The sequence below is a fragment of the Canis lupus genome, chromosome 1 (assembly GCF_003254725.2).
Source record: "Canis lupus dingo isolate Sandy chromosome 1, ASM325472v2, whole genome shotgun sequence".
Lineage (NCBI taxonomy): Eukaryota > Metazoa > Chordata > Mammalia > Carnivora > Canidae > Canis > Canis lupus.
In genome coordinates, this window is record NC_064243.1 from 110,508,196 (window position 1) to 110,536,022 (window position 27,827).

General features: G+C 55.1%; 2 protein-coding genes and 1 long non-coding RNA gene across 5 annotated transcripts in view; 1 reads left to right on the top strand and 2 right to left on the bottom strand.

Moving 5' to 3' along the window:
* RELB (RELB proto-oncogene, NF-kB subunit) overlaps positions 1 to 9,452 on the bottom strand; it is a 30,007-nt gene extending 20,555 nt beyond the window's left edge. Inside the window, exons 1-3 of one of the 2 annotated variants that reach the window (XM_025424686.3) lie at positions 9,228 to 9,452; positions 8,331 to 8,372; positions 2,491 to 2,837 (exon numbers count right to left, since the gene is read on the bottom strand). In XM_025424686.3, the coding sequence (XP_025280471.1) occupies positions 2,491 to 2,837; positions 8,331 to 8,372; positions 9,228 to 9,282 (444 nt within the window). In that variant the 5' untranslated portion in view covers positions 9,283 to 9,452. Of the gene's footprint in view, positions 1 to 2,490; positions 2,838 to 3,242; positions 3,647 to 8,330; positions 8,373 to 9,227 lie in introns of those variants that run through there. The other variant, XM_049109301.1, reaches the window with a different exon arrangement.
* A 4,258-nt stretch (positions 9,453 to 13,710) lies between these two features.
* Positions 13,711 to 27,827, bottom strand: part of CLPTM1 (CLPTM1 regulator of GABA type A receptor forward trafficking) — a 29,066-nt gene continuing 14,949 nt past the window's right edge. For both annotated transcript variants that reach the window (XM_025424696.3, XM_049109299.1), the window contains exons 5-14: positions 25,220 to 25,337; positions 20,951 to 21,036; positions 19,973 to 20,093; positions 19,176 to 19,420; positions 18,393 to 18,486; positions 16,171 to 16,361; positions 15,810 to 15,905; positions 15,356 to 15,491; positions 14,625 to 14,792; positions 13,711 to 14,457 (exon numbers count right to left, since the gene is read on the bottom strand). In XM_025424696.3, the coding sequence (XP_025280481.1) occupies positions 14,159 to 14,457; positions 14,625 to 14,792; positions 15,356 to 15,491; positions 15,810 to 15,905; positions 16,171 to 16,361; positions 18,393 to 18,486; positions 19,176 to 19,420; positions 19,973 to 20,093; positions 20,951 to 21,036; positions 25,220 to 25,337 (1,554 nt within the window). In that variant the 3' untranslated portion in view covers positions 13,711 to 14,158. The remainder of the gene's footprint in view (positions 14,458 to 14,624; positions 14,793 to 15,355; positions 15,492 to 15,809; positions 15,906 to 16,170; positions 16,362 to 18,392; positions 18,487 to 19,175; positions 19,421 to 19,972; positions 20,094 to 20,950; positions 21,037 to 25,219; positions 25,338 to 27,827) is intronic.
* On the top strand, positions 25,337 to 27,607 carry LOC118353820 (uncharacterized). Its single transcript, XR_004813222.2, has 2 exons — positions 25,337 to 25,736; positions 25,825 to 27,607. It is a non-coding gene; the product is annotated as an uncharacterized LOC118353820 (long non-coding RNA).

Here is a 27,827-nt window from a genome sequence, read left to right on the forward strand (position 1 = left end):
AGCTGATGTGTAACTTAACAGGGCCCCTCCAGCCACCTTGTGGAGGAGAAATTTAGAGGACGCTGGGAGCTGATGACCAGGGAGGAGGCCAGACGCCAGGGAGCAGCTTGGGCCAGAACCTGGGGCTAGTGGAATCATTGGTACACAATTCAGACTCAATATACACTTCGGCAAAGATCCAGAAGCACATAAAGGCTCTGTATTGGGGAGGCGTAAGGAAGCAGGCCTCTCAGACACCAGCTAGGAGAAACAGTCATGGGTACAACGCTCGCAGAGGACAATTTGGCAATATCTATCAAATTACCTTTGACCAGCAATTCCACTTCCAGAAGTTATTTGTGTGACATGAAGGAAATAGATGAACAGAGTCGTTCTCTACAGTTTTGCTCAAAGTAGGAGATGGCAAACAACATAAATACCCACCAATAGAGGACCTACACAGTGAATGAGCACCCACCCATGCAACGCAATTCAATGGTAGAGAATGGGACAGCTTTAGACAGGCTAAGGTTAGCTGAGCTCCAAGATACATTCTTCTCTCTCTCTCTCTCTTCTTTTTTTTTAAGTTTTAAATTTTAGGTTTTTGTTTGTTTTTAGTTAAGTTTTTCTTTAGTTTTAGGGTTTTGTAGTTGTTGTTGTTGTTGTTTTTAGTTTAATCTTGGGACACCTGGGTTGCTCAGCGGCTGAGCGTCTGCCTTTGGCTCAGGTCATGATCTCGGGGTCCCAGGATTGAGTCCCACATCGGGCTCCCTGTATGGATCCTGCTTCTCCCTCTGTCTATATCTCTGCCTCTCTCTCTGTGTCTCTCATAAATGAATAAATAAAATCTTTTAAAAATTTTTAAGTAATCTCTACACCAAATGTGGGGCTCAGACTCACAACTTTGAGATCAAGACTTACATGTTCTACAGACTGAGGTCAGGTGCCCCTTCAAGATACATGCTTAAGAGCAGCCCCGGTGGCTCAGCGGTTTAGCACCGCCTTCGGCCCGGGGTGTGATCCTGGAGACCCGGGATTGTGTCCCAAATTGGGCTCCCTGCATGGATCCTGCTTCTCCCTCTCTCTCTGCCTGTGCCTCTGCCTCTCTCTGTGTGTCTCTCATGATTAAATAAAATCTTAAAAAAAAAAAAGGTACATTCTTAAGCAAAAAAGACCACTGCGCAGAACAGTATGTACATTATACTCCTCTCTATGTACAAAGGGGGGCGGTTGTACATACACATGTACATATTTGCCTGTATAATCATAAACTACTCCCAGAAAGATACACGAGATATTGATAAGAATGGTCACCTCTGGGGGCAACTGGCTGGCACAGTCGGTTGGACATATGACTCTTGGTTTTGGCTCAGGTCCTCTCAGGGTCGTGAGATCAAGCCCCACATTGGGCTCTGTACTCAGTGGGGAGTTTGCCCCTCACACCCCTCACTCTGTGCATACGCACACATTATCTCCCTCAAATAAATAAATAAATCTTACCTTATCCCTTCAGTTCTCCCCCAACCAAAAAAGGTCATGACTTTTATTTATGTTTTTCCTTCCAGAGCTTCTATATGCACATACCAGCAAGTACAAATATAGAACCCTATTTTTCCCTCTTTTCAACACAAAATGTATAATCCCCTGAGAAGGGTTCTGTGCCTCAATATTTTTTTAGCTTATTAACATATCTTGGAGATGGTTCCACATTGGTACCTAGGGGATGGCTTCATTTTAAAATCTTTCTGTGTGAACCGTATGTGTTTATATTTATCGGCACACACACACACACAGAGATACGTGTCATGGCTGCGTAGGATTCCAATGTGTAGACAGACGTTCACCAGTGTCTTGCTGATGAACTCTGCAGTTTCCAATTCTTTACACAAGGCTTCAAGGGATAACCTTGCACATCCCTCTTTCCGCCCAGAGGCTGGCATATCTTTATCCTCAATTTCCTAGAAGTGGAATGGCCAGGCCTGTAAGGCATGATGATAAGAATCCTAACACCAGCAATACCAGCAGATCGACTCTCCTGAGCACATACATGTTAGAGGCCCTTGGCTCATGTAACGAACTCATCCACACTTCCCAGTAATAATAATAATAATAATGTATATAATATTATATATTGTATATAATAATTTATATAATAATGTATATATTATTATTATCCCATTTTGTAGAAAAGGAAACTGAGGCACAGAGGGACTGAATAACCAGCCCAAGGCTGCGCAGCTAGTAAATGGCAGAACAGGGATTCAAACCTGGCCACTCTAATGATTAGGGCCTCCCTTGTGGCCCTGGAGGCAATGAGAATTTTGATCAATACGGCCAACTGCCCGGAAGGAGGCCTTTCTTGGCATGTCCTTTAGAATGCGGGGCCAGGTGTTAGTAGTATCCGCTCCAACAACAGCAACGGCAGTAATAATAACCACCATAAAACACACGATAAACGCAAGCGCGCGAATCTCGGGCGCGGCGAAGCGCGAGACCCCGCCCGGGCCCCACCTCGATGGCGGGCAGCGTCTTGCTCGCCTCCGTGCTGCTCTCCCCCAGGATGCTGCCGGCCGAGCGGCCCTCGCACTCGTAGCGGAAGCGCATGCCGCGCTGCTTGGGCTGCTCGGTGATGACCAGGTGCGGCCGCGGCCCGGGGCCCGGGGCCTGGGGCATGACCCGGCCCAGGTGGCAGCCCCAGGGCGGCGGCGTGGCCGGGGGCGGGGGCGCCGGGGGGCCCAGGGTGACGGTGCTCAGGGAGGCCGCCCCGCGGGACACGAGGCGCGGCAGCCCTTCGCCCGGGCCCAGCTGCGCCCCCTCCAGGCCGAAGCCATTCTCCTTGATGTACTCGTCGATGATCTCTGTGGGGAGAAGCAGAAATTTGGGGTGACGCTGATTACAGAAGGAAAGGCCTGATGACCAGCCCGCCCACCTGTGCCGCCGGCCTTGCCCCCTCCATTCATTTCTTCAAGACATTTACCTTGTGGGCCGAGCCTGGGTGAGGGGGAGGGGGACGGGCAGCTAGCTCTGAACCCTCAAAAAGCCCCTTCCCTCCTTGCAAACAGCTCTCGGGTTCTTGAAGCCAGAAACCTGGGGGTGGGCCTCGTTTCTCCTTCTGCACCCATGTCCACTCCCCTCCCTAACAGCACCTGAATTCATGTCTCTATCACCTCTCACCTGGATAAAGGTAGGGCCAGGTAACAGGTGTCCCTGCCTCCATCTCGCCCCTTTTAATAATAAGAATAGCTTGTGGGAGCAGTTCTCACCTCAGAAAGCAGCACCACCATCCACCAAGTGCTCAAGCTGGAAGCCTGCACATCTTTGTTAATTGCTCACGATTCCACATCTGTTCCCCATCCTTGAACTTCTGCCTCTTTCCTCGAATACAGATTTACACTCCCACAACTTCTCCCCACACCCTTGCCTCCATCCTGGTCCACCCTGACCGTTCCCCCTCTGAAGCACTGCTCCTGTTCCCCCACACGCAGCCAGAGGTAGCTTATGTCACACCCTGTCCCCACTCTGCTCAGATGCCTCCCATGGCTCCCATCTCCCTTAAGGGTCAAAGACAACATCTTTCCCATATAACACCCTCCCCAAACTATTCAGTCAGAAAACAAACAAACACAAGCCCACACCCCGGAGCCCTTCCTCAGAGCCTTGCATGGACTGGCCCCTGCTGTCCTGGGCCTTCCACCTCCCACCACTGCCACCCCCCTCCTCCCACTCCAGTCTCTTTTCTGTTGCTCCCAGCAAGCCTCGTCCTCTTTGGGGTGTTGTGCTTGCTCGCCATCTGCCTATTCCATGCTTCCCTCCATTCAATACACACTGGCTCCCCATCCTTCCAGTCTCAGCTCATATGTCACCTCTCCTTGTCCTACTGTCTCTCCCACTAAAGTGTCAGCTCCAGGAGGGTAGGGGCCTTGTTTGGTTCATGGCTGAATACCCGGTGTCTAGAACAGTGCCTGGCACACGGTGGGTGCTCAGTACAGTTCACCAAAAGAATTAAGGATGCTCATAGTAATAGTAACACTAAACGCAGCTGATGTGAGGAATCTTTTCTAAGTATCAAGTAGGGCTATTACTTTGGGAATGTAATGGTTAAAATTCCCCAAGAAGGGCATCTGGGTGGCTCAGTGGTTGAGGGTTTGCCTTTGGCTCAAGTTGTGATCCTAGGGTCCTGGGAACCAGTCCTGTATCAGGCTCCCTGCAAGGAGCCTGCTTCTCCCTCAGCCTGTATCTCTGCCTCTCTCTGTGTGTCTCTCATGAGTAAATAAATAAAATACTTTAAGAAAATAAAATAATAAAATTCTCCAATAGTCCTGGAAGTCACACTGTGATCCTCCCCCCTGCCCAACAGCAAGGAAGGCCCAGATCCCACACTGTGAGCACTTGGGACTCCTCAGCCTCCCCCCCAAGGCCTGCCCTGTGATACTTACCTAATTCATCTGTGGAAGGAAGAGAAAGAGAAAGAGAAAGGTGAGGTCCAGAAACTAGTCAAGGCTTTCATCTTTTAAGACAGATTCCCCAACCCCATCCCTGCCTGGAACCCTCCCCCTTTCCCCTTTCCTCCATTCTGGGAAACTGGGCTCTGACTCCCTGGGGTGCTAAACTCCAGCCCCTATCTCACTCTTTTGGGCTACCCTCCCTTCAGCTCCCAATATTGAGGTCCCAGGATTAGGGTACCCTCAACTGCCTTCTAAAAAATATTTAGACCAAGAATTACAAAGTATCACTGGGGATCCACAAAAGCCAAGGGTCTTATCACTAGGAAAAAATTATACTTCCCATATTCTAAAATGTGGGAGTGTTCTCTCCCTAAAGCCCATCATCGGACCCAAGGGTCACTGGCTGGTATCTGAAGATCCAAAGAAGCCAATCCTTCACCTCCAAGCAATCGGCTGCTCTGCATCCTGGCCTAGTCTCTCAGCTACGCTCACCTACCACCCCAGATTTGCCCCCTGAGGGTGCTCGTAACAGTAATGCTGGGGAAGCCTCCTCATCACCTCCTCAGGAAAGGTCAGTCCTAAAAGGGGTCATGGAGGAATCGAAACAAACCTCCCGTCATTCCATAGACAGGACGAGGGGAAGACCAGAGTGAGTAAGCAAGCCTGGGGTCACACAGCAAGGTAGGGCAGGCCAGGGCCAGAGGCCCCTCCCAGGCTTGCCTGTGCCAGTCGCTGGCCACTGTCTGATCAACACCAGCCTGCCCCACTGCCAGACCCGTCCTCCTCCTCTACTCTCAGGGAGTGGCTCCTGGCTGCCAGACCTTTGCTCCTCAGAAAGCAGTTTTCCTGCTCCCCTTATCTCGTGTGATCTGTGAAGTCATCAGGGTAGAGAAGATACCCCCACTTGGCAGCTGGGGACACTGAAGCTGGGAGAGAAGAAAGGGACAGGCTATGGATCCCTGGCAGGGCCAACCTCCAGGCACTTCAACTTAGGCATCTGTGCTGGATAATGACGTGGGGGGGACCCAGAGATGACTTCGACTTTGGACCCTTGAGGAGCTCCCAGGCTGCATGGGGGAACCAAAACCAAGGCCCAGGCAGCAGTGGCCCGAGCTTTGGACTGCCTTGGTTCAAGTCCTGGCTCTGCAACTTGCTAACTGGAGATACCTGAGCCCATCACTTAACCCCTTTGTGCCTTGGTTTCTCCATCTGTAGAATGGACACAGGAATCATGCCTCATTGGGCTGCTGTGAAAATTAAATGAGTGAATATGTGGGAAGCACCTAGAACTGCCACAATAGTAGGCATTGCATAAATGCAGCTGCTGCTCTTGGATAAAGTGTTGGGTGATCTTATTTTATGGACTTGGGTAACCAACCCACTTTCCCTCTCTAGACATCAGTTCCCCTGTCTATAAAAGGAAGAGGTTGGCAGACCTGCTTTTAGAGAATGGAGTGTAGCATCACACAGATGTTGGTTAGAATCCTCCCTGTCACTCACTGACTGTGTAGCCTTGGGCAAGTCTCTCAACCTCTCTGAGTCCTTCCCTATAAAATGAGGTCGGAGCTCTTTACTCAGGAGTGAACATGAAGGTTCAGAATTACACAGATAAATTGCTTACTACTGTGCCTGACCACCCTAGCCCTTCCATAAAGCTTAGCTATAGCATTATTATATAAAAATCCCCTTTTAGGGGATCCCTGGGTGGCGCAGCGGTTTGGCGCCTGCCTTTGGCCCAGGGCGCGATCCTGGAGACCCGGGATCGAATCCCACATCGGGCTCCCGGTGCATGGAGCCTGCTTCTCCCTCTGCCTGTGTCTCTGCGCCTCTCTCTCTCTCTGTGACTATCATAAAAAAAAAAAAAAAAAAAAATTAAAAAAAAAAAATCCCCTTTTGGGGGCACCTGGGTGGCTCAGTTGGTTGAGTCGCCAACTCTTGATTTTGGCTCAGATCATGATTTTGAGGTCCTGGGATAGAGCCCACATCTGCTCCATGCTCAGTGGGGAGTCTGCTAGAGGATTCTCTCTCTCCCTCTCCCTCTCCCTCTGCCCTTCCCTCTGTGCACTCTCTGACTCTCAAATAAATAAATAAATCTTTGAAAAAAAACCCTCTTTCAGCCAACAAACATTGGGAACTTCTCCTTATTTAGGGCTCAACACAAATAACACTCCATCCCACCCCAAACTCCCACCATCCACAGACAGCCAGGATGGGCTGCATGGGAACAGAAAACTAGCTGTCTCTCCTGCCTCAGGGCCTTAGCACAGTCTGCTCTCTGCTGAAATGCTCTTCCTCCAGTTCTTTGCATGGCTTCCTCCTCCTCCTTCAGGTCCTTGCTCAAATGTCACCTACTAGATAGGTCTTCCCTGACCACTTTATCGAAAATAGCCTCCTGGTCCCTAAGATAGCTCCAGTCGCTTGTGGTTACGTGCCTTTGTTTTATCATTTTCACAGCACTGATTAGAATTTGACAAGACTTTATGTTAAGTGACTCTTACCTGTCTCCTCCTGTAAACTGTGAGAACCTCAGAATAGGGGACACATCTATACACATGTCTAGCCCATCAGAATGAGGGAGAGGGAATGAGTCCATCAGAATGAATGCCCTATCACAGCATTAGTTCTCCCATCCTTGCCCTGTTGTTAGGTATCAATGACCCCAAGACTTCTACAGAGCCTTTATCACATTTTATAATCCACATTTAATTTACTGCATATGTGCCTGCCTCCACATCTAGGTAGGGAACCCGTGAGGGCACAGTCAGGGCTGCCTCAGTCACGGCTGAGTCCCCAGCACTGCCCAGCACAGGACGAGGTACAGAACGGGCACTCAATAAATATTTATTGAAGAGATGACATCACAAATTACTCTCAACTGAAACCAAAGATCTTGGGCCAGAAAAAAACCTCAGCCTTGCTCCTGCCCAGAACTAGTGCTTGGGCAGTACCTCTCTCCAACGCCATGCCCCACCTTTCACCATTGTCCAAACTCTCAGACCTGTTAGAGAACCCACAGAGCCTCCTCCACCACAGCCTCTACCTCTAGACAGAGGCCCAGCCCCAGTCCACCGGGGCTACCGAGTCTTCACAGTAACAGGACTCAGTCCCTGCCCTCCAAATCCCAGCAGATTTAGAAGAGAGAGAGGATGTTGTCATTTAGCCATGATTCTGCAATTTCTTGGGCAGCACTGAATTTTGGACGGCAGTGCCTGAGGGACCTTCCAGACTAGTGGTTCTCAGCATCTTTTGGGAACTTGCTAAAAATGAGAACTCTCTGGGCCGATCCTAGACCTACTGAATCAGAAACTCTAAAGGGAGGCCTCAATAATCTACTTTAACAAGCTCCCTGGGTGACTCCGATGCACACAAAGGTCTAAGAACCACTGTTACAAGCTGTCTGATAATAGTGATGATAATAATAAAACCAGCTATCAACAGTTAACACTTACTGTGACTTTACTGTGTGCCAGACACTGCTTTGAAAGCCTGCCTGTATTGAATCCTCTCAATCCTCTGGCAAAGGGAGACACTGATACTATGTCCATCGTACAGATGAGGAATACTGAGGCCCCGAGAGAGGAAGTGATGTGCAGGCATTCACACAGTGAGGGGGTGGTGGCACCGGCATGTCATTATTACCCTCTGCACTACCGTGGCCAAGCTCCCAAGAGGACTCCTCTTAGAGGGTGCTACGTGGTTAGTGTTACCTGTCCAGCTCCTAACCCCCCGGGAGGTAGGGACCCCTGGGCCCCCGTCTCAACCGGCGGGGACCAACACAGGCGGTTAGAGGACAGCTGAGGCGGACCTGGGCGACACCCCACACAGGGGCGTGCCCAAAGCCGCCTCCACAGGACCCTCCCCCCACCCTAGCGCGCGGGTGGGCCGGAACTGTGGAGGGCTGCTCACCCGTGGTCCTGGAAACGGCGAGCGAGGAGAGGTCCGTGGACCCTGCGGGGAGGGAGGCATGTCTCAGGAGGGGCCGGAGAGGCCGCGGGAGGGCCGCACCCCGCGCCTTCGGGTCGGGCCCCCTCACCCCGAACGCCCGCAGGGTCTGGCCTTGCTTCCCTTCCCCAACTCATTCTCCCCACCCTGCGTCACACCCCGGGTCGGGTCTGGAGGAGCCCTTCCCAGCTTCACTTAGGAAAGCCCGCGCCCGTCCTTTCTCTCAGGGTCGACCCTACCCCTTCACTTTTTCGGCGTCAGGCCGTCTCCTTCTCCCCCAGACCCTGCCACCTGGCTCCTGAAGCAAGCCCCAGCCCCTCTTTCTTCTCAGAGTCAGGCCCCGCCCTTCTTTTTTCGGAACAAGCCCTCCCCCTTTTCCCTGCCAGAGTCAGGCCCCTCCCGCTTACTCGGAGTCGCCCCTCGCTTCCTTCTTGGAGTTAGGCTCCGCCCCCATCTCGCTCTCAGTCAGGCCCCGCCCCCCCGGTGAGCCAGGACCCTCAGCTCCGACTCCGAGTCTGGCCACGCCCACACCCCCGCAGGAGCGGCTCCCACTCCGCCCCCTCGGAGCCAGGCCCCGCCCCTCCCTCTCGGAGTCGGGCCCCGCCTCCCCCTTTGCCTCAGGGTCAGGCCCCGCCCCCTTCTCACTCTGTAGTGGGACGCCTCCCTCTTACCTTGGGCTGGACCCCGTCACTATCCTCTGCCTCCTTCCTTCCCTCTAATACAGTTTCCCTGGGACCCTCAGCCTCGCCCCCCCAAACCCCTAGGCTCCTGTAGGAACCCGCAGACTACTCCGGGACCCCCCGAGCCCCCGCATCTCCAGTTCCTCCCCAGACTCCTCTCCTGAACCCGAGTCCCGCTTACCCAAGGCCCCCAGCTCCGGCGCAGCGGACGGTCTGGCGACGCGGCGGCTCGGCATGGCCCGACCAGTGGGGACGGACGGCCCGGAGGCCGGCGCAGATCAAAACACACGCCGGCAGGCCGGGCGGCCAGGAGGCACGGTCCCGAGGACGATCGCCGGTCGGACGAGCGGCGCAGGGGCTGGGGCCGCAGGCCGGGCTGGAAGCGCGGCGCCCGGGGCTGCGGGGGGCGCCGGGCCGGGCCGGGCGGGCGGCGGGCGGGGGCGGGGCGGCGGAATTCCCCGGCGCCGCCGGCCTGCGCGCCCATTGGCCCGCACCCCATCATGACGTCACGCTAGGGGAACGGGAAAACCCCCACGCGTCACGTGGTTGCGGGGGTGGGGCCGGCCGGGAAGAGGAGGCCGGGCGCACGCGAGGGGCTGGACCCGCGCCGCTGCCCATTGCTCTGGCGGAGACAACTGAGGCTTGCTTAGGGCCACTCATGTCCTACCCGTGGAGCAAGTCTGGAAATTGAGGCCCGCCCCCCCAGGTCCACCAGCGGTAGCTGAACCTGCTGTTCTCTGGCTGTAAGGGAAGCTGCGGATCAGGAGGTTGGCAGGGCTCCGCTGCCATTGGTACTAATGATCTTTAGGAAAACTAGTCTCTCCCTATGCTTCAGTTTCTTTAACTGTAAATTGGGATTGAAGATACTTAAAAAGTTTATGGCTAGAATACCAGTTTTAGGATTTGTCTGTTTTGTTCCTTGCTCTAACCCTAGAGCCTGGAACAGCCCTTGGAGCACGGTAGATGTCCAATGTTTGAGTTAATGGATGTTTTATTCCTGCCCCACTGCCCCACGTAATTTCCTAATAGCCCGGAAGACTTTCAGCTCGAGGGTTCCATAACTCAGTGTGCCAGCGTTAACGATGGAGCCCCCAGTATACATGCTGAGCGGTAGGCAGGGCCCCTGAGCAAAGGGCTCTCACCAGGGCACCTCACAGATGCCTCCCAGTTTGCACCTGTGTCAAATTAGGATTATTGCAGAGAGGAGGAGATTGAGGTGCAAAGCAGGGCAGCCCTCTGGTGAGGTCACATTCCTAGGCCTTCACTATCCCTGAGAATGACTAATTGACCATCAGGTCCTAACTTGGATGCCCAGCACTCTCAGACCACAGAGCCAAGGTTTGGCATCCTGTGTCTGCTGCTGTAAAAATTCCACCTCTTTTCTCCATGACCCACACGGATGTATTGATTCATTCAACATACACTCATTGAGCACCTGCTGTGTGCCAGGGTCCGCACTGGGCATCAGGTCACAGCACTCACCATATCAGGCCTGGTGCCTGCTTGTAGGAAGCAGAATCATGTGCAGCAGCAGTCTCAAAGTGTGGCCCTCGGCCGTTCAGGTGATGCGGATAGCTCAAGCTTAAGCTGGAGAGCTACTGCCGTAGAGTGAAATATCAAGCAAACTTTTTCCACAAAAAGCGGCCAAAGGCAGCATGGAAACAGAGCATGGCCGTGTTCCAATAAAACATTATTTTGTGGACATTGAAATCTGGATTTTGTATAATTTTCATGTGAAGTGAAATCTTTCTCTTGAGATTCTTTTTTTCAACCACTTAAACATGTAAAAATCACACAAATACTAGAAAAAGCAGGATTTGGCCTGCAGGCTCTAGTCTGCATTCAACAAGAGTATTGCAAGAGAAGTTATGATGGGAGGGTCCAGAATCAGGCTGTCTGGGTTCAAATCGTAGGTCTCCTACTTACCAGCCGTCTGACCTCAGGCAACTGACTTCATCTCTCTGAGCCTCGGTTTCCTCATCTGTAAAATGGGTCTTATGATAGTTGTGAGGATTAAGATACTAAAAATAGTTGACATTTGCATATAGCTCTTGCATGTGCTGGGCCCTGTTCCAAAAGCAGGGAACCCAACAAAAGCCCCTGCCATCACATGGAACTGAAATCCAAGGCAGAGGAGACAGGTGGAAAAAGAGACACAAATATTTATGTCTGGTGGTGATGGTGGCATTACAGAATAAAGCAGGATATATGGATTGGGTTTGGAGGGCACTGTTTGGGTGAGGATGTTCAGGGAAGGCCTGAGATGAAACGGAGCAGAGTTGAAATGATGAAAGATCTATGTGGCTATCCAGGGAAGTGTGCAAGGCACAGGGAACAGCAAGTGCAAAGGCCCCGGGGTAGGAACACATATGGCATGTTCAGGGAACAAGAAGGCTGGGGTGACCACTAGAGAAGAATTGGACAGGATGGGAAAAAGCTGGCCTGTAAGGTGATAGGGGACATTGAGTTACATATATTTAATAGATGAAGCAAACTACAAACAACCCTGAGACATGAGTTTGGCTCATGATAAGGAACATCGAATTGTGGCTCCTGCAACACGACCAGGAGCCCACCTGATGTCCTCTTGTCCCTTGCAAACGTTGGGCCTCACAACTGTATTAGGTGAATAGCTAGGATAGGTAAGAAATCCTCAGCACTCAGGGCTTCTGCTTGGCTCCGAGCCCCTGGAGGGCAGGCCTGGGGCTTTCTTGGTCTCTGCTGTGTTATACTATATGTTGGCAAATAGAACTCCAATAAAAAAATACACAAAAAATAATAAACCAAAACAAAAAAATAAAAATAAACAGAAGCCCCCCAGCTTAGGGCAATGTGCAGGGGAGGGGCTCAGGAAAAATTTGTGGATTTATTGCATGTCAGTTTCCCTCCCAGTGTGTTAATGCAAGCCCCATCAAGGTCTCCACTTCTGATGTGTCTGGGTCTGTGAAAGTCAGGAGCGCACAAACATATGCTCAGCAAACATTCCTGGAGCACAAACCAGTGAGCAAGACAGCGCTGGCTCTGTCTTCACAAGGCTTGGTCCAGTGAATAACCTGTCTCCAGGCAGTGATGACCCATAGTGGGTGTGAAAGCTAGGAACTGGAGGTCCCAGATCAGGGGTGTGAGAGCCCAGGGAACTGGAGGCCCCAGATCAGGTGGCCAGGGAGGACTTCCTGGAGGAAGAGACATTGGAACCGCAATGTGGAGGATGCACAGGGTAAGATATAAGTTGTGTATCTGAGGGCATGTCCCAGGGAAGGGAAAAGCAGGGTCTATAGCCAGAAGGTAAGAGATCATGGCAAGTTAAAGCAGGGAAGATGCATCAGGCTGTGGGGGTCAAGTCCCATTCCCTCAAGGTCTCGCTCATTAGGTAGGGGCCTGGGCTCTTCTCACAAGGGTAACAGGAACCATCAGAGATTCTGAGCACAGACCAGTAGGGTCAGGTTTGTGCTTTAGAAAACCCCCTGGCTGCTGAGCAAAAGGGAGGGGGGCAGGGCAGGAGAACAAGGAACAGCCTGGACCAGGTAGCCTCAGGGGAAGTGAAGAGGTGACTCCTGAGTAATTGGGGGGGAGGGGGGTGTTTACAGCTGATGGGCCTTGCCAAAATCTTGGGCGTGTGCCTGTAGGGGGGAGGCCAGTGAGTCCAGGTGGCCTGAGAGCCTCATTGGTTTCCAGAGTTTTGGGACAAAAGCCCTGCAGGGGAGCCCAGGCTTTCTCCCAGGGCACTGGCAACTATGAAATGAGATAGGGCAGGGGAGGGAGTGGAACGGGTCCGTGGCTGTCCGAGGAGAAGAGGAGCCTGCTGTCCCATATGTGTACACAGGGGGCTCTGAGGGTGCTAACATCTCCTGGGACCTCATAGATTCCCCGCCGGGCTCTGCAGGGCAGGGTGGCAGGTGGAGCCTGGTGTGGTCCTCGGCCCTGGGGCTTCCTCTCCCTACAGTTTCAATGAGGCCACCTCCCAAAACAGTAAACCTGGAAATGTAGGGTCCCAGCCCCTTGGAGCACAGGGACACCCAGAGACCATGCCCTTGTCTATAAAGGTGGGTCAACAGTCCTAGTACCCAAGTACTTGGGAAGACACACGTGCCATGATCTAAGATCTTGGCTGGGTCCTTGGGGCAGGCAACCCTGAGGATGCTGTCACCCAACAGCTACACAGCACTACAGCCAGGCATACCACTCTGAGCAAGGATTCACCCCCATACCCCTACCACAACCCTAGTCGGAGAGCTCATAGGCCCAGAGAGGTGAGGTGGTGTGTCCAGGGTGTGGGGACCGTTAAACGAGTTAGTCTGATGGGAACTTCTAAGGACAGTGGGTATCTACTCAGGAGGCAGGCCTGTGCTGCTGCCCTGCCTGGCAGCGTGAGGCCAGGAGACAGCCAGTGGGCACAGTCGAAGCAGCCTTGTGGTAAGAACACAGGTACAATATAGTCACAGCAAACAGCTTCCCATCTGTGAAATGGGGACAGTTACAGAAGCCCCTCGGAGGGCTGCTAGGAGGGGGAGAGAGTGGAGGGAAGAGGCCTGGCGGTGAGACCCACTTGACTGTGTCCTGCAACGTGCGGGTCTTTCTCACAGACCCATGAGAGCCACCCGCACCCCAGTAAAGCTACCCTCCAGGTGGTGGAGGAAGGCAGGCACAAGGGGGGGATTGCTGAGTTTAAGTTAAACACCCATATGAATTTATTAAATCCAGACTGTGTTAAAGGGTGGTGGTCTGGGAGGAGGGGCGTGGCTGGGGGACAAGGGACAAGATAATGGATGGCCGTGGGCATCCCACAGAGGGGCCCCAGCCGCTCCCCCGCCTGGCCCCCCACCCCGGCAGCGCCACATCGGCTTCACCATGATTCCCAATAGTGTTGGGCTGGCAGGGCGAGATGGCTAGAAACACAGAGGAACATACGGACAGACGGCGCCTCCACAAACAACGTGCCCTGGCCTGCCCCGGCCCCCACAACACATACTGGGCTCTGCCCCGAGGGGGACCTCCTGCCGCCCTGGCCCCATCTGTCCAGGGAAAGAGCGACAGGAAGGGGAGGCAAGGGGGCCGGGGCAGCAGGGGTGGTGGTCACCAGGAGCCGGAGCGGAAGAGGAGGACCAGGGGCGGCTAATCCCTTTTCTTGTCCTCTGCTGGCTTTGGAGGGGCTTCCTGGGGCTCGGTGGCAGAGCTGGCCCCCTGGGTGGGCTTGGCGGGCAGGGGCGTGGAGGCCTCCTCCCTGGCGGCTGCGGCGGTGGTTGTGGCAGGGGCTGGGGCGGGTGGGGGTGGGAGGGCCCCTGCTGCTGTTGGGGCCTCGGCCACAGGGGCGGCTGCTGTCGGGGCCTCGCCACTCATGCCAAACTCATTCACCCGCGTGGGGTCGACGCGATAGATCCACCGTTGGTAGAGGTAGATGAAGAAGACCACATCTGAGGGTGGGGGAGGGGGGCAGTGTAAGGGGAACAGGCCCATCTGGCACCCCTAGACTGAGCCCGTACGCCAGCGCCGTGGCACCTCCCTCGGGCCAAGACCCTCGCTGTGTCTGGCTGTGGCAGCAGCCTCCTGCCCAGCCTCCCTCCCGGCCACTGGACCTCACCGTCCCGCAGGCAGCCGATCCGGTACATGACAGGCATCTTGATGACAAAGGCAAACAGGTCATCGATGAAGGTGTTGAGGGCCTTGTAAGTGAGCATGCGCCAGGGCAGGTGGGCCACAGACTTGAGCTTGTAGTTGATGAAGAGCTGGGGGGTCATGGTGATGAAGCCTGCAGTGATGACAGAAGGACCCCCATGAGCAGAGGAAGGGGTGCCCTGACCCTTGACCTCTCTGACAGCACTTCTGCTCTCTCCTCATTCTTCTCCAGCCACCCTGGTCTCCTCGCTGCTCCCCTCCCCCACTCCGGCCCCTGGGCATCTTTCAGGGCTCAGCTTACACACCATCTCCTGAGAGAGGTCCCCCCAACCCCATTAACTTCAGCCCCTCATGGCACTTGCCATGTGCCGTGACTCGTCTATCTGCTTATTTACTCGGAAGGGGCCCCTGAGGACCAAGACCGAACCATACTGAGCACAGGCCTCCTGGAAGTCCTCCCTGACCCCCAGACTGGACCAGGCACCCCTTTGAGGGTCCTGACAGGCCACCTCCACCCACCCTGGGTTGTCCCTGTCTGGGGGTGAGTCTCTCCCACACTGGACCACGAGCATCAGGAGGGCAGGGCCAGGCTGATTGGACCGCTGCTGGTGCCCTACATGGCCCAGCACGGGACCCAGGAACGTGTACTGAGTCTGCCCCAAGTAGGGGTGCCGAGCATGGCAGGGGGCTGCTCACCGAAGGTCAGCAGGAAGCCATATAGCATGCTGAGCACCCAGGAGTACCAGCCCTTGTGCTCCAGGTACAGGAGGCTGTAGACAGCGTAGCAGCCCAGGAGCGGGAAAAGGATCCATGACAGGTACCGGAACGCCATCTGTAGGGCACAGGGTGGGGCTGGCACCCAGCTGCTTGGGCCCCACCTGTCACCCCTGCTCCCCACCCTCACCCCCCCACACCTGGTCTGGCAGGCCAGGCCAGGGGAATTTCCAGGTGGCCCTGGGAACTCTGGGCTTGGAGAGGAAGCATACGTGGCAGGCGCGGAACCCTGGAGGGTGTGACACAGGCCATAAAGAACGGATGGGCCCCTCATCAGCAGGCAGAGGGCCTGGACCCCACCCGCTGCCCATCTCCTGCTCCCGGAGAGCATGGGTGCTTGGAGAGCCTCCCAGGGGCCCACTTGGGGGACACTCACATCATCATACACTTTGGTCGAGGACTCGATGTACGTGGACTTGTCTTTGAAGGTCGGGCGGGGGAAGAGCCCCGCCACCTTCTGCTCCCGGTCCAGCTGCAGACAGGGAGGGAGGCCGTGGTCGGCTGCCACACTGGCTCCCACCCCCAGGCCAGCTCTGGCCCCTGCCCTTCCTCACTGTTCCCAGTTCCCCTGCCCCACGTGTGACCCAAGAAATCCCCTGGTGCAAAAATCCCCTTGGTCCTGGGAGCGCAACAGGCATTAGGAAACCCCCAGGGGCCAGCTCCAGGGGCCAGCTGGGGCAGACAACCCCCATCCCAAAGCCGGCAGCCCCTAGGTCCGCACAGTGGCCTGGCCTTACCCGGACGTCCATGACCTTGGTGATCTTCCAGAGGTCGATGAGGACCCCGATGAAGACGCTGACCTGGACCACGAAATTTGTCTCGTTGTCCAGGATATAGAGAAGGACCACGAAAGACTGAAAGACGCCGAAGAAGACAGAGCGCACAGACAGGCCCTCCAGAGACTGCCGGCTGTTCCAGAACTGGATATCTGCACAAAGGTGGGGGATACTGAGAGACTGTAGAGTCCCTCCTGCAGCTCCCACTGGCTCTGCATCGGTGTGCAAGGCTATCCACAACCCATCCTCCTCATACCCTTCACCCCACCCCGATGTGCCACAGTGGCGTTGGGTCTGCCAAGGCAGAGGGGTGCCCACACCCTCCCGTCCCACGAAGAGTCTCTGCCTCATGGGCACCACGCAGAGCAGCAGAAAGGCAGGACCACCCGCCCTGTGGGGCACAGGGTGGCAGTGATGGTGACCGTGATCACTGCCATGTCCTGGTGCTCACCACACACCAGGTGCTAGGGCTGGTCAGGGAAGCCCCACTCCTCAGGCCACACAGCCTGTCCTGGATGGGAGCCAGGTCTACATGACACCAGACCTATGCTGTCCACCTGGTGCCATGCTGCCTCCCCTGGGCAGGAGGCTCTGTGACATGCACTTCGAGACCAGCTCCTTCAGCCCACCACCCTGAAACCCTGAAGGACCTCAGACACGTGCAGACAAGGGCCTGGCTCTGGTCCCCAACCAGAGCTCCTTCCAAGTGTCCCTCATGGACCCCTACCCACAGGGCCAGGCAGCCCCTCTCCTCACCCTGGTCTCTCATGGGCCAAAGTGGGTAATAGCACTAACACCTGCAGCCACAGGAAGTGACCCACCACAATACCTGCCCACAGAAGTGAAGCCAGACCCAGGGTCACACAGAGTTGCCTCTGCATTGGTGGTGAGGCTGTGCACCCACCTGGATTCCTATTCCAGAGCTCTGGCACACTCAGCAGGCTTGCCCCACCCCCCATCAGACCATTAGGGCCTGAGGAGACCCGAGGGGGACACTCATAAAACGCCCCCCACCCAGTCCTGACTGCGAAGAACGTATCAGGAGATGGACTTCCACTGGAGGTGGGTAGATCGGAGTCCCGCCTCAGACCAGGGAGGCAACAAGCAGGGAGTGTAAAGGAGCTCATGGCCCATGTCCCCCCCCTTGGTCACTGTGGGTGAGTGACCAGACCCTCTGTACCTTCCTTTCTTGTGAGGAAGAGGGACGGTAGACGCCCCAATTGTAAGCAAGCAGGAAGTCTGTGAGCCTGAGTGTGGCCAGGTACCGTGAGCGCTCCGGACAGCACAGCTAGGGACCTCCCTCCCTACCGGTGGTGGTCGCCACCACCTACTATCCAATTTGGATGTTATTAACTCCTAGAAGGTAACACTCAATCGTGGCAGCGTTGTCTTAATAATATCCGTTAGCACTGCTGCTTGCACAAGCTGTAGAGCAGCTGGCCTCCCTCAGACGGTGGCCTCTCTAGGGAAGAAAGGAAGGAGTGGCTCACACAGCCCAGGGGATGAAAGTGGATGTTGGATCCCCCGCCTGGGTCCAAATCCTGGCTCTGTCACTTGAGAGCTGCGTGACTGTGGGCAAGTTACTTAACCTCCCTGAGCCTCCACTTCCTCACCTATAAGCACGGAGGTAATGATAGGCTTCCTCATGGGGCTGGAGCTGTGGGGACTCAATAAGCTAATCAATGAGGGTGCTAACAACTTGGCCAGCACCCCCTCAAACGCTGGCCATCAGCACTGCTGGCCTTTGGAACTAGGGGCCTTCTGGCGACAGGGCTGTCGCCTTCCCACTCAGGTAGGCCCCATCCACTCAGCCTCAGGGGGCCTCCCCAACAAAAAGCCTGCTGTGCAGGGCAGCAGGAGCAGTTCTGGGGCTTCCCTGATTCCAGCCTGGAGTTCCCCAGCCCTGCTTCCTGGTGGTACCATCCCGGCCTCTGCCGGAGCAGCAGGCCAGCTCCTTCCCCAGCACCACACCCGCTGGACGGGAGTTTCTGGGCTGGGAGTTTTGGGGCCATTACCCTCCCCAGCTCCTCAGGTCTCTGGAGAGCAGGGCTGAGACATCCCATGTAGAGGGAGAACCTATGGGGAAGGAGGGAAATAGGGAAGGGATAGGCCCTACCCCTGCCACACCCCCTCCTATCCCCAGCTCCCCATAACCTCCCATAGGCCCCAGGGTCCCACCCTACCGTTCTTGAAGGCCAGGAACTCAAAGACACTGTGGACGATGGACACGATGATGGTGAGCGCCAGCAGGTAGGGGTTGGTCTCTAGGAGTGCAACCTGGGGGTGGGGGTGGGGGCAAGTCCTGTAAGCACGGCTGTGCCCTTTCCCAGTGGGGACCACGGCAGCACTTTCATCAGCCGGCCCTGCTCTCCTTCTCCTTCCCCTGGACCCCAGAGGACCTGAGCCCTGGGGGGTGCCCCAGGGAAGGAGAGAGTACGCCAGCCAACAGGAGAGTCAGGATGCACAGATGGGTGGGGGGTAGAGGGACAGCAATGGGGCGAGAAGCAGGGTGACTGAGACAGATGAAGGGACAGTTTGGGGTGAGGACTGGAAACTCAACACTGAAGACAAGCCCAGGGAGGCACAGCCAAGTCCCCAGGTCATGGACGCAGGCCAAAAGAAAGGTGGAAACAAAGGCAGATGTCCAAGGATGCAGTGAGAGGGAGCAGAGACACAGAGCCCAGGGTCAGGGAGCCAGGCTGTCGCAGGGGCCAGGGTGTAGGTCCAGACCTGAAAAGGCCTGGCTGAGCCGACAGAAAAGCTGTGACAGGATAACAAGGAGGCCCACAGAAGCCTCGGAGCAGGACCCCCAGAGCCAGCCAGGACCTGCTGCAGGGATGGGGCCCCGGAGGTTGTGAAACTGGGTAGGGAGCTGGGGCTGGAGGTCCCCAAGCTGCTAGTGGGCCCACTTCCCCTTCCCCTCCTGCAGTCCAAGAACGTGGTGGAAAACCCCCATCCTGCCTCACCTTCACCGAGTCCTGCTCCTCGTCTGACTGCTCATATAGTTCGTCACCCAGGAAGTTCCAGGGCGACTTGGTGCTCTGGGCGGCATAGAGCTGCCAGCGCCAGAGCGAGAGTGGGCAGAAGGAGACACGGAGCGGCAGGCTGGCCAGGCTCTCATTGATGGGGTAGTAGTCCTTCTGCAGGTTCCAGTAGTCGTTGAAGTAGATGATGGGGTAGTAGTCACCACTCACGGCATCGAACTTCACATCTGCGGGCATGTGGGGCAGGGGCACTGCTCAGCCTGGGCTGCGGGCCGCTGGCACCCCAGAGGGTGGAAAGATCCCTTGGGCCTCCAATGACAAAGGTGGCAGATTCAGATGCCTAAAGGGACCTCTGACAGAGACCAGGGAACAGGGTACACTTCTCGGCTACACGAGTAGCTGGACAGAGTAGAAAGGGCTGGGCAGGCCTCACCTGAAGGGGACATCTGTGGCTCAGCCTCAACCCACAGCTGCCTGCGATTACCACATATCAGGGTTTTATAAAAGAAGTCAGAAATCTGGGTTTTTAAGCAATGCCATCCTGACTTCCAAAGTTGGCCACAACTCATGGGTTGATGACACTTGCCAGAAGACTGGTTTGGGCACACAGGTGGTCAGTGCTGGGATCACCAGGAGGTACAGGAAGGAAACGGGAGTGCTGGGAGAGGCGGGGACGGAGCCTGAGAGTGGTCAGATCCCAGTCAGATCTCTCAGGGAGCTGGGGCCCGGGAAACAAGGAAAACAGCCGGGGCTGGGGCTCAAGGGGGCTGGGGGCTCACACTGGTCCAGAGGAGGAGGCACACTGCCCTTCACCCACGGCGTGTGGTCGTCCACAATATTGATGGTGATGTTGGGGTGCCAGTGGGAGATGACCTCCACGGGACCATAGTCCTCGGCCCTCTGAGGGAAGATGGGGTGAGATGGGGTTGGAGAGGTAGGCCTCGGAGGCATCTGCCTACTTCCTTCTGAGGGCTTCCGTGACATTTGAGACAGCAGAAGAGCAACTACCACAGTGACCACTGGCCAAAGGCTTACCCCAGATGACCCCCCATGCCAGCCTTTACAGTCTTCCTTCCTCCTGACTCACTGCTCTGGATCCCCCCTCCCCAGCCACCTAACAGAGCAGGAAACTGAGGCATGAGGGTGTGGTTGGGGTCATAATGCCAGGCTGCAAAGCCTGGCCTCGTAACAACATGGATGTGAGGCCCACACTCAGCCTCCACACTTGGGGATCATCCCCCTATCCCTCCTTTGCCTCCCGCCCCCGTCCCTCTCTTCCTTGTGGAGAAAGGAAAGCTCCTGGTGCTCACCACTGGTTAAACACCCCAGCCTGCCAGAGAATATTCCTGCTAGAGTCACATTATCAGCTGTTGACTCTTTATCAGGCTGAGCCTGGATTCTGGGGCCTGGCTGCCTGGGTGTGAATCCTGGGGCAAGTCTCCTTGTCTACAAATGGGAATAGTGACAGGATCCTCTTGACAGGATCCTCTGATGCGGAGCATCTAAGTGCGTGCGTGCGTGGTGTGCAGAGCACCTGCTCCATAGGGGCTGGCTGCTACACCCTTGCCTGGAATCCTCCCCATCCTGACAGGTAGCTCTGATTCCTCACCTGGTTTCCAGAGAGGAAACAGGCTCAGAGAGGTGAGCAGCCTGACCAAGCCGCTACAGAGGCTCACTAGTAGTGCCAGAGGGGAGCTCAGGGGGCTGCGAAGGGCCCAGACACTCCCTCAAGGGCTGACAGCCCCGCTCATGTTCACCTTGATCATTTCTGGATCGGCTTCTGTCTCTCCTGTCAACAGGTTCTTGGTTTTCTGAAATCGCCGCCGCTTGTATTTGTTGATCACTGTTGGGTAGTGGGGAGAGGGTGGACATGAGACCTGCTGGCACCAAACACCAGACCTCTGGCCGCCAACAGCCACTCACTGGTCTCCTAGCTGCACTCTTGACCCCACAATGGGTTACACGGGAGCCAGAAAGCCTGAACTGCCTTCTCAAACCTAATCCTGTCTACCTCCCCATCTTTGCAGTGACACCAACATCTGCCAAACCACCCCAGGCAAAAACTTGGGAGTCTTCCTTCTCCAGAAATTGCTCCATCCATCCTGTCAGCAATTCCAGGGATGCCCCTCCGGCTCGAGCCTTGCATCCAACCACTCCTCCCACCTCTCCAGGGCCCCACACCAGGCCAGCCACAAACGTCCCCCTCCTGATGGCCACAGTCCTCACTGGACTCCTGGTGGCCGCTCTTGCCCCCATGATGTTCTCTCCACGAGGCAAGAGCAGTTCTTTTAAACCAAGTATCTGCTCATGTCCTGCTGCTCCAGAAGCCCAGAAGGCTCCCAACCCCTGAGCAGGGCTCTTGCAACACTCACCACGACCCCACCGACCTCCTGCCTTTGTGCACCTCACTCCTCTCTCCCCAAATCTGCCAACCCTGGGCCTTTGGAGGTGCTGCACCATCTCCCTGGTATGCATCCACCATGGCTGGAACCTTCCTGGTTGGCTCCTTCATAGCCTTCCAGTCCTTGGTGAAATGCTCCTCTTCTACCAGCTTCCCCGCCCACCCCACTCCAGGAGCCTGTCCTGCCGTCTTCCTCACCGTTTCTATCACCCCCACCACTTTTTATCCCGGCCCCAAGTTCGCCTCCCCATTGGTTGGTGTGTCTGCTGTCCACCTCCTCTAGACTGAGAATCCCAGGACTGACAACTAGTAGAACACATGAACATTGATGGGCAGGCTGCGGACAATTCTGGAGAAGGCCTGAGCCACCAATGTGAGAAATATTTTGGGGCTGTGAATCCCCAGTCTGGAGTGGACCACACTTCCTCTTTTGGAGACCAGGTAAGCTACAGGCTCCCTGTCGCCCTGCCCAGAAGACTGCTAAGACTTGCCAGAAAAAAGAGGCTGGTGCTTGCTTATACCCCATTGCCCCTCATCCACCCCAGCCTGGTACTTTTCAGGTCTTCTTTATGCTAAGACAAACCACAGCCTGCCCCTCTTGTGACTTCTCCATCCTGCCCCTGTGAAAGGGAGAGATGGGGAAATGGGAAAGAGAGCTGGCCAAGAGCAGGGGCTCTGGGGTCACATCCTGGCTCTATCTCCCCAAGGGACTCTGGTGAGAGCTACATCACTTCCCTAGGCTTCAGTCCCTCCTCTGGAGAATGGGGTTCAAAGTGCCACCTCTTCTTGGCAGGACCACTGTGAAGTAGCTCTGCTCTCCAGAGCACAGCCAGATAGAATCCCTGACCATCACACTTCCACAAACCACAGGGCCCGGGTCCCTCCCACCCACTCAGAACCAGGGCTCAGGGCTTTTGGAGTCTATGGATGAGCTCAAGCTCAAAAATGCTTCTGGGAATTGGCTTTTGGTTTCCATCCGGGACCTGCTGCTCTTCCTGTTAACATGAACGGCACCCCCAGCTTCTATCATGGTAGTTATTTGAGTCCTTGCCCCAAGGTCCAGGGAGAACAGGCAATACCCGAGGGTGGGCATCCTAGAGGAAAGCTTCCAGGGGGACGTGCTCTGCTGCTGTTCCACACTTGGGAGAGGCTGTCCAGGAAAGGGAGTGGCTGTGCCCAGCCCAAGTCCAGGAGGAGAGAAGCTTTGGCTCGGGTGGAGAACCTTCTACAACTTGGTGGCATTCAGACTGGATTATAACATGGGATGGACCTGGCTTCTGTGGGGGAGAAGAGTCCCCTTTTCTTGGAGTTACAGCTTCTAGAACTGCACCAGCCAGTCCAGTCTCTGGGCACGTGAGGCTATGGACACTGACAATGTGGCTGGTCCAAACCAAGATCTGTTGTGAGTGCAAAATACACACTGGACTTGAAAACCTAATGCAAAGAAGAATGTAAAATATCTCGCTATTTTTTTACATGATCACATGTTGAAATTACAACACGCTGACTTCAATAAAATTATCGCTAACACTAACGTGACCACTAGGAAGCATAAAGGACTTTGGTGGCTAGTGCTATATCTATGGGACTGTGCTGCTCTAGGCAGTGACTAGAGCCTTTCGGGGAGAGAGGGGGCTTCTCTGATCCCACACTCTCATTCTTCCCTCTGGACTTGGTGTGTGGCCAGCTCTGAGGCCCTTCAAGTCCCTGCTCCAAGGGGTCCTAGCTGTGAGACTGGGGAGGGAGGTCTGGAGGATCCCACTGGGCTTTTCAGGTCCACGGGCTGCAGATTTTCTGTCGACCACCCCAACATGTGTCACACTGACCATGGACATGACCTTAACCCACGCATTGATACAGATCACATTCACCAAAGGCAGAACCACAAAAAAGAATGCTGGTGTTGATCAGGGGCAACTGGGATGAGGGAGCAACCGCTCTCCTGGGTCACATTCAAGGTAACCTCTGAGGCTTCAGCCACGTTTAACCCGGACCCCTGATAAAGCTCACGGGCCCCAACTGTGGAGACTACCCCCGCCAGCCCCACTCCCTTTGCTTGCCTCTGCCTGCACCAGATCCTGCTAACGGAAGCCAGCCGGGCAGAACATCCCACGGATCACATTCCACAGACACACTCACAGAGCAGAGCTCAGCATGCATGAAGGGACTTTTAAATCAGTCGTGGAGGCTCAGACAGGGTCGCCAACTCTTTGTGTGGCCCACTACGGGCAATGATGAAAATATCATCATCCTTTGGGATATTTTTGTCCCCCCAAAAGTTAGGAAAGGCCTAACCCACACAAGTAGAAGCATACCTATTACTGCCCTGCACAGAAACAGCCAAGGGATCTGAACTAAATCTCCAGGCACGATGAAATAAAAGTGAGGTGGGCACACGAGAATCGTGAGAAGGGCGTGGGATTCTTTCTGAGGGAGTTTCTAGATCTGCTGAAACTCAAATATGGCGAGAGATCCCCAGGGCTGCCAATCGGGAGACAGCAGACTCAAGGACAAAGACACCAAGAGGGAGCAAAAGGCCACAGCCACGATTAAGCTCATACAAAACGAGAAGTTGGACAGGAAGGGGGAAAAAAACTATGTTCACCACGTGGCTCCAATGCAAATAAAGCCATGTACTCAAAAGCACCTAAACACTGATTATTAATCTCAAAATCTTAGTCCTGTGTTGGGCCTTTGTCTTCCAGAGTAGGAAGTCCAGAGAAAATGACCCAAACAGAAAAACCAAGAAACTGCAGTATCGCCTGGTTTAGGGGAGCTTCGAGAAACAGCTACAGGAGCTTGAAGACAGCTGGCTGTGGGGAGTGGGAACGGGGAGCAAGAGAGAGGTGAGCAGGAGCCTGAGGACTTGCACGGTCTTGTTAGATGACTTGAATTCTGAACCACGTGTGTGCAAGAAGAGATGAAATTGAAGACGACGCTCCAGGTGGAGAAAACCCCTGGTCGCTACTGGGCCATGTCAGAAGTCCAAGTGGCTCGCCCTGACCCAGGGCTTCTCAGGGTCACTCACCATCCCTGGGGTTTGTTCTCGCCGTTGGGATTCTACTCGTTGGCAGCCAATGAGAGCCGGGTGGCCAGCCAGAATGAGAATGGGGTACCTCATCCGGCTGTGTGGCCCTCACAGCACACTCACATGGGATCCTCCACACAGGCAGCTGGGGAGCCAGGCATCTCCCCATAAAATCCCCCAAAGGGTAGCACATTTGTGCAGCACCCGTTTGCATGCAAGGGGGTAACACAGATGCACTTACAGACATCATAGTGGATGAAGCAAAGGCCAGAGGTCCTCCTGCCCCCCACCACCCCCCCACCCCCCACAACCTCACTCCTTCTGTTGTTAGTTCACAGATTGTTCTCAAGCGTTTCCTTTGACCAGGCGGGGCAGTGTGCACAAGCCGGCCCCGCCCTTCTATAAACACTGTCCCCTGCCTTTCAAAAGTCCCTTTCTCTGCCTGCTCTTTGACTCTGCTCCCATCTGCTCACAGGTGTCCACAGAGGCAGAGGTTGGGGGGGTGAGGTGCTTGATCCCAGCCTCCCTGGGCTTGGGCTGCCTGCCTATCCTCGGGGACCTGGCACTGGGGGTAGACCGCACAGCGGGAGTGCTTACTCCGTGACATGTGGACTGTGGCGAGCCGGCGGTAGAGGGCCTTCTGCCGGGGGTCTGGGTGGAAGCCACTCTTGGTGAAGTAGACGTGGATGTAGATGGAGCCATTCTGTTGGACACTCTGCAAGGCAAGCCAATAGGGAAAAAAAGGACATGCCGAACTCCCTCGTGGCACCTGGCCCAGGAGCTTCACCACCCCCAGGTTCTCATTACCGAGTGCTTGGGTGGGCAGAGGGGCTGAGGGATGGAGAGCAGACAGCTCATATCAGAGCTGCTCAGATACGAGTCCCGGCTACAGCACATCTGGGCTGTGGGACCCCCCAGGCTCCGCCTCGCTGGGCCTCGAGTCTGCCCTCACCATGCAGATAACCAGCACTGAACGCACAGCAGTGGAAAGATTATCTGAGGGCACCCAGCACTGCCACTTGGGCACACAGGAGGAGCTCAGTAACGCCAGCAGTTCTAACCCAGTCAACAGTAAAACAATGAGCCCCAGACCCTGCTCCGGGAACCGCAGACGGTAAGCACTGAATCCAGGGGGTTCTCAGTTATCTAGCTAACCACATAAACCTTATGCTTTCCGTGCTATTACTGCTCCCATCTTTCAGATGCCGCAGCTGGGCCTCACATGGAGAGATTGTGTAACATGTGGTGAATAAGTGGATCTGAACCCAGTCTGTGGGCTCCCGTGCAGTTCTGCCTCGCACCATCTGTGTCCTCCGCGCTGCCTGTGCCTGTCTGTCACCTCCTGTCTCCCCAGGACGGGAACTACTCTCACTCCCACCTGTTACAGACGAGGAAACCCAAGAGGGCGGCCACTTGCCTGAGGCCCTGGGTTGGGGGGATGGCCAATGTGAGGCCTCCGTCTGAGCTCGAGGCACAACAGATTGCCTCGGTCACACCGTGTCCCCCTCATTTCCCTGCCTTTTAAACCCACCTTTGCATTAATCATATTTTATGTATTTTTACTGTTTTAACATCTTCAGGTGTGGAGGGTCCTTAGCTGGTTAGGGAGAGACTGCCCCTTCCAGGGCTACTCATTCCTAAAGACAACTCACCTACCTTTGAACACACCTTTCATATGCAAACTGGCCAATCTCAAGCCCACACTCTACCCGCTCCCTTGATCTAACTCATATACTCAGCTTCCCTAAATCACCCAGGACAGGGTACATCGGGTACACGCAGTTGGAGACCACCCCTTTAACCCACAGCCCACCAACATCCCAAGGAGCCAATCCTAAGATGTTTCCCCTGCCTGCCTTTCTTCTCCCGTGGAAACCCCAGGGAAAGCTCCAGCTGGGCTCTGCTACCCCCCCAAGCTCCTTTGCTCCTGACCAAACTTGGGGTTTCCCCTGTGGCCCTGTGTGGGAAATGCAAACAGTAAATTAAAATCAGGCACAACTGGGCCACCTCCCACCCCAAAGCTGGGAAGGAGGCTTAGACTGGCATGCTTGGGAATGGCTCTCATCATCCAACTTGCCACATCCCCCACCCCCAGCCTTCCTGGGATGGCGTCTCAGGAAGGGTTCTGGGGGCTGGGCTGGAGATCTTGGTGGAGCTGGCCCCTGCACAGTTATCCCACCTGCCTCATAAAGATGGTGCCCAGACTCTGCTTCCAGGCACACAGAGCAGACAAGCCCTTTCCCCACCAGGGGCCGAGGAGAAGACAGGCTGGGGAGAAATGAATGAGAAGGGAGCCCAAAGAAATATCAACACCCACTGATTCACTGATTCATCATATTCACTAATGTGTGTATGGGCTGATGTATTGGCCTCATGCTGGGCAGAGCTGGGCACACAGCGGTGACTACACCAGCCCCGGGACTGACAACCCATTATGCACAGGCTTGGATGCAGAAGCCCAGAGACGGCCCACTGCCTAAGCCTGAGTGTCAAGGAAGGCTTCCTGGAGGAGGCAGGATTTGAGCCTGGAGCTGTGAGAGTCCAAAGCCAGATAGCCTGAACTCCAATCTCTCACAATGTCTGATCTTGTAGGTCCCCCAAGCTCTCTGTGCCTCTGTTTCCTTATCAGTCAGTCAAATGTAAAGGATAGCTGCCACTTCATGGGTAGGCTCCCACCAGTCAGCCTAGCTTGGTGCCCTATGCATAGTAAGTGCTTCATCAGTATTAACTACTACTACAAACCCAGCCGCCTGACATCCCCCGAAGGTTGCTTATTAATTTTTCCTGGGTTTAAAGCACAGGTTTATTTTTTTTAAAGATTTATTTATTTATTCATTCAGAGAGAGTGAGAGAGAGGCAGAGACACAGGCAGAGGGAGAAACAGGCTCCATGCAGGAAGCCCGATGTGGGACTCGATCCCGGGTCTCCAGGATCACACCCCGGGCTGCAGGCGGCGCTAAACCGCTGCGCCACCAGGGCTACCCCTAAAGCACAGGTTTACACAACCCTAGAGATAGCTGGAAGGATCCAAGGCCAATTCCAACCCTATTCACACCTTTCAGATGGGGAAGCCAAGGCCTGGAGACCTCCAGGGCCTCCCTGTGGTCATAGGGCATGTGAACCACAGGCAGCACCGGGCTGGGAGCCCCAACTCAGGTTTGCAGGGCTGGGAGTTGGTTCAAGGAAAGGCCCCTCAGTGTGAGAA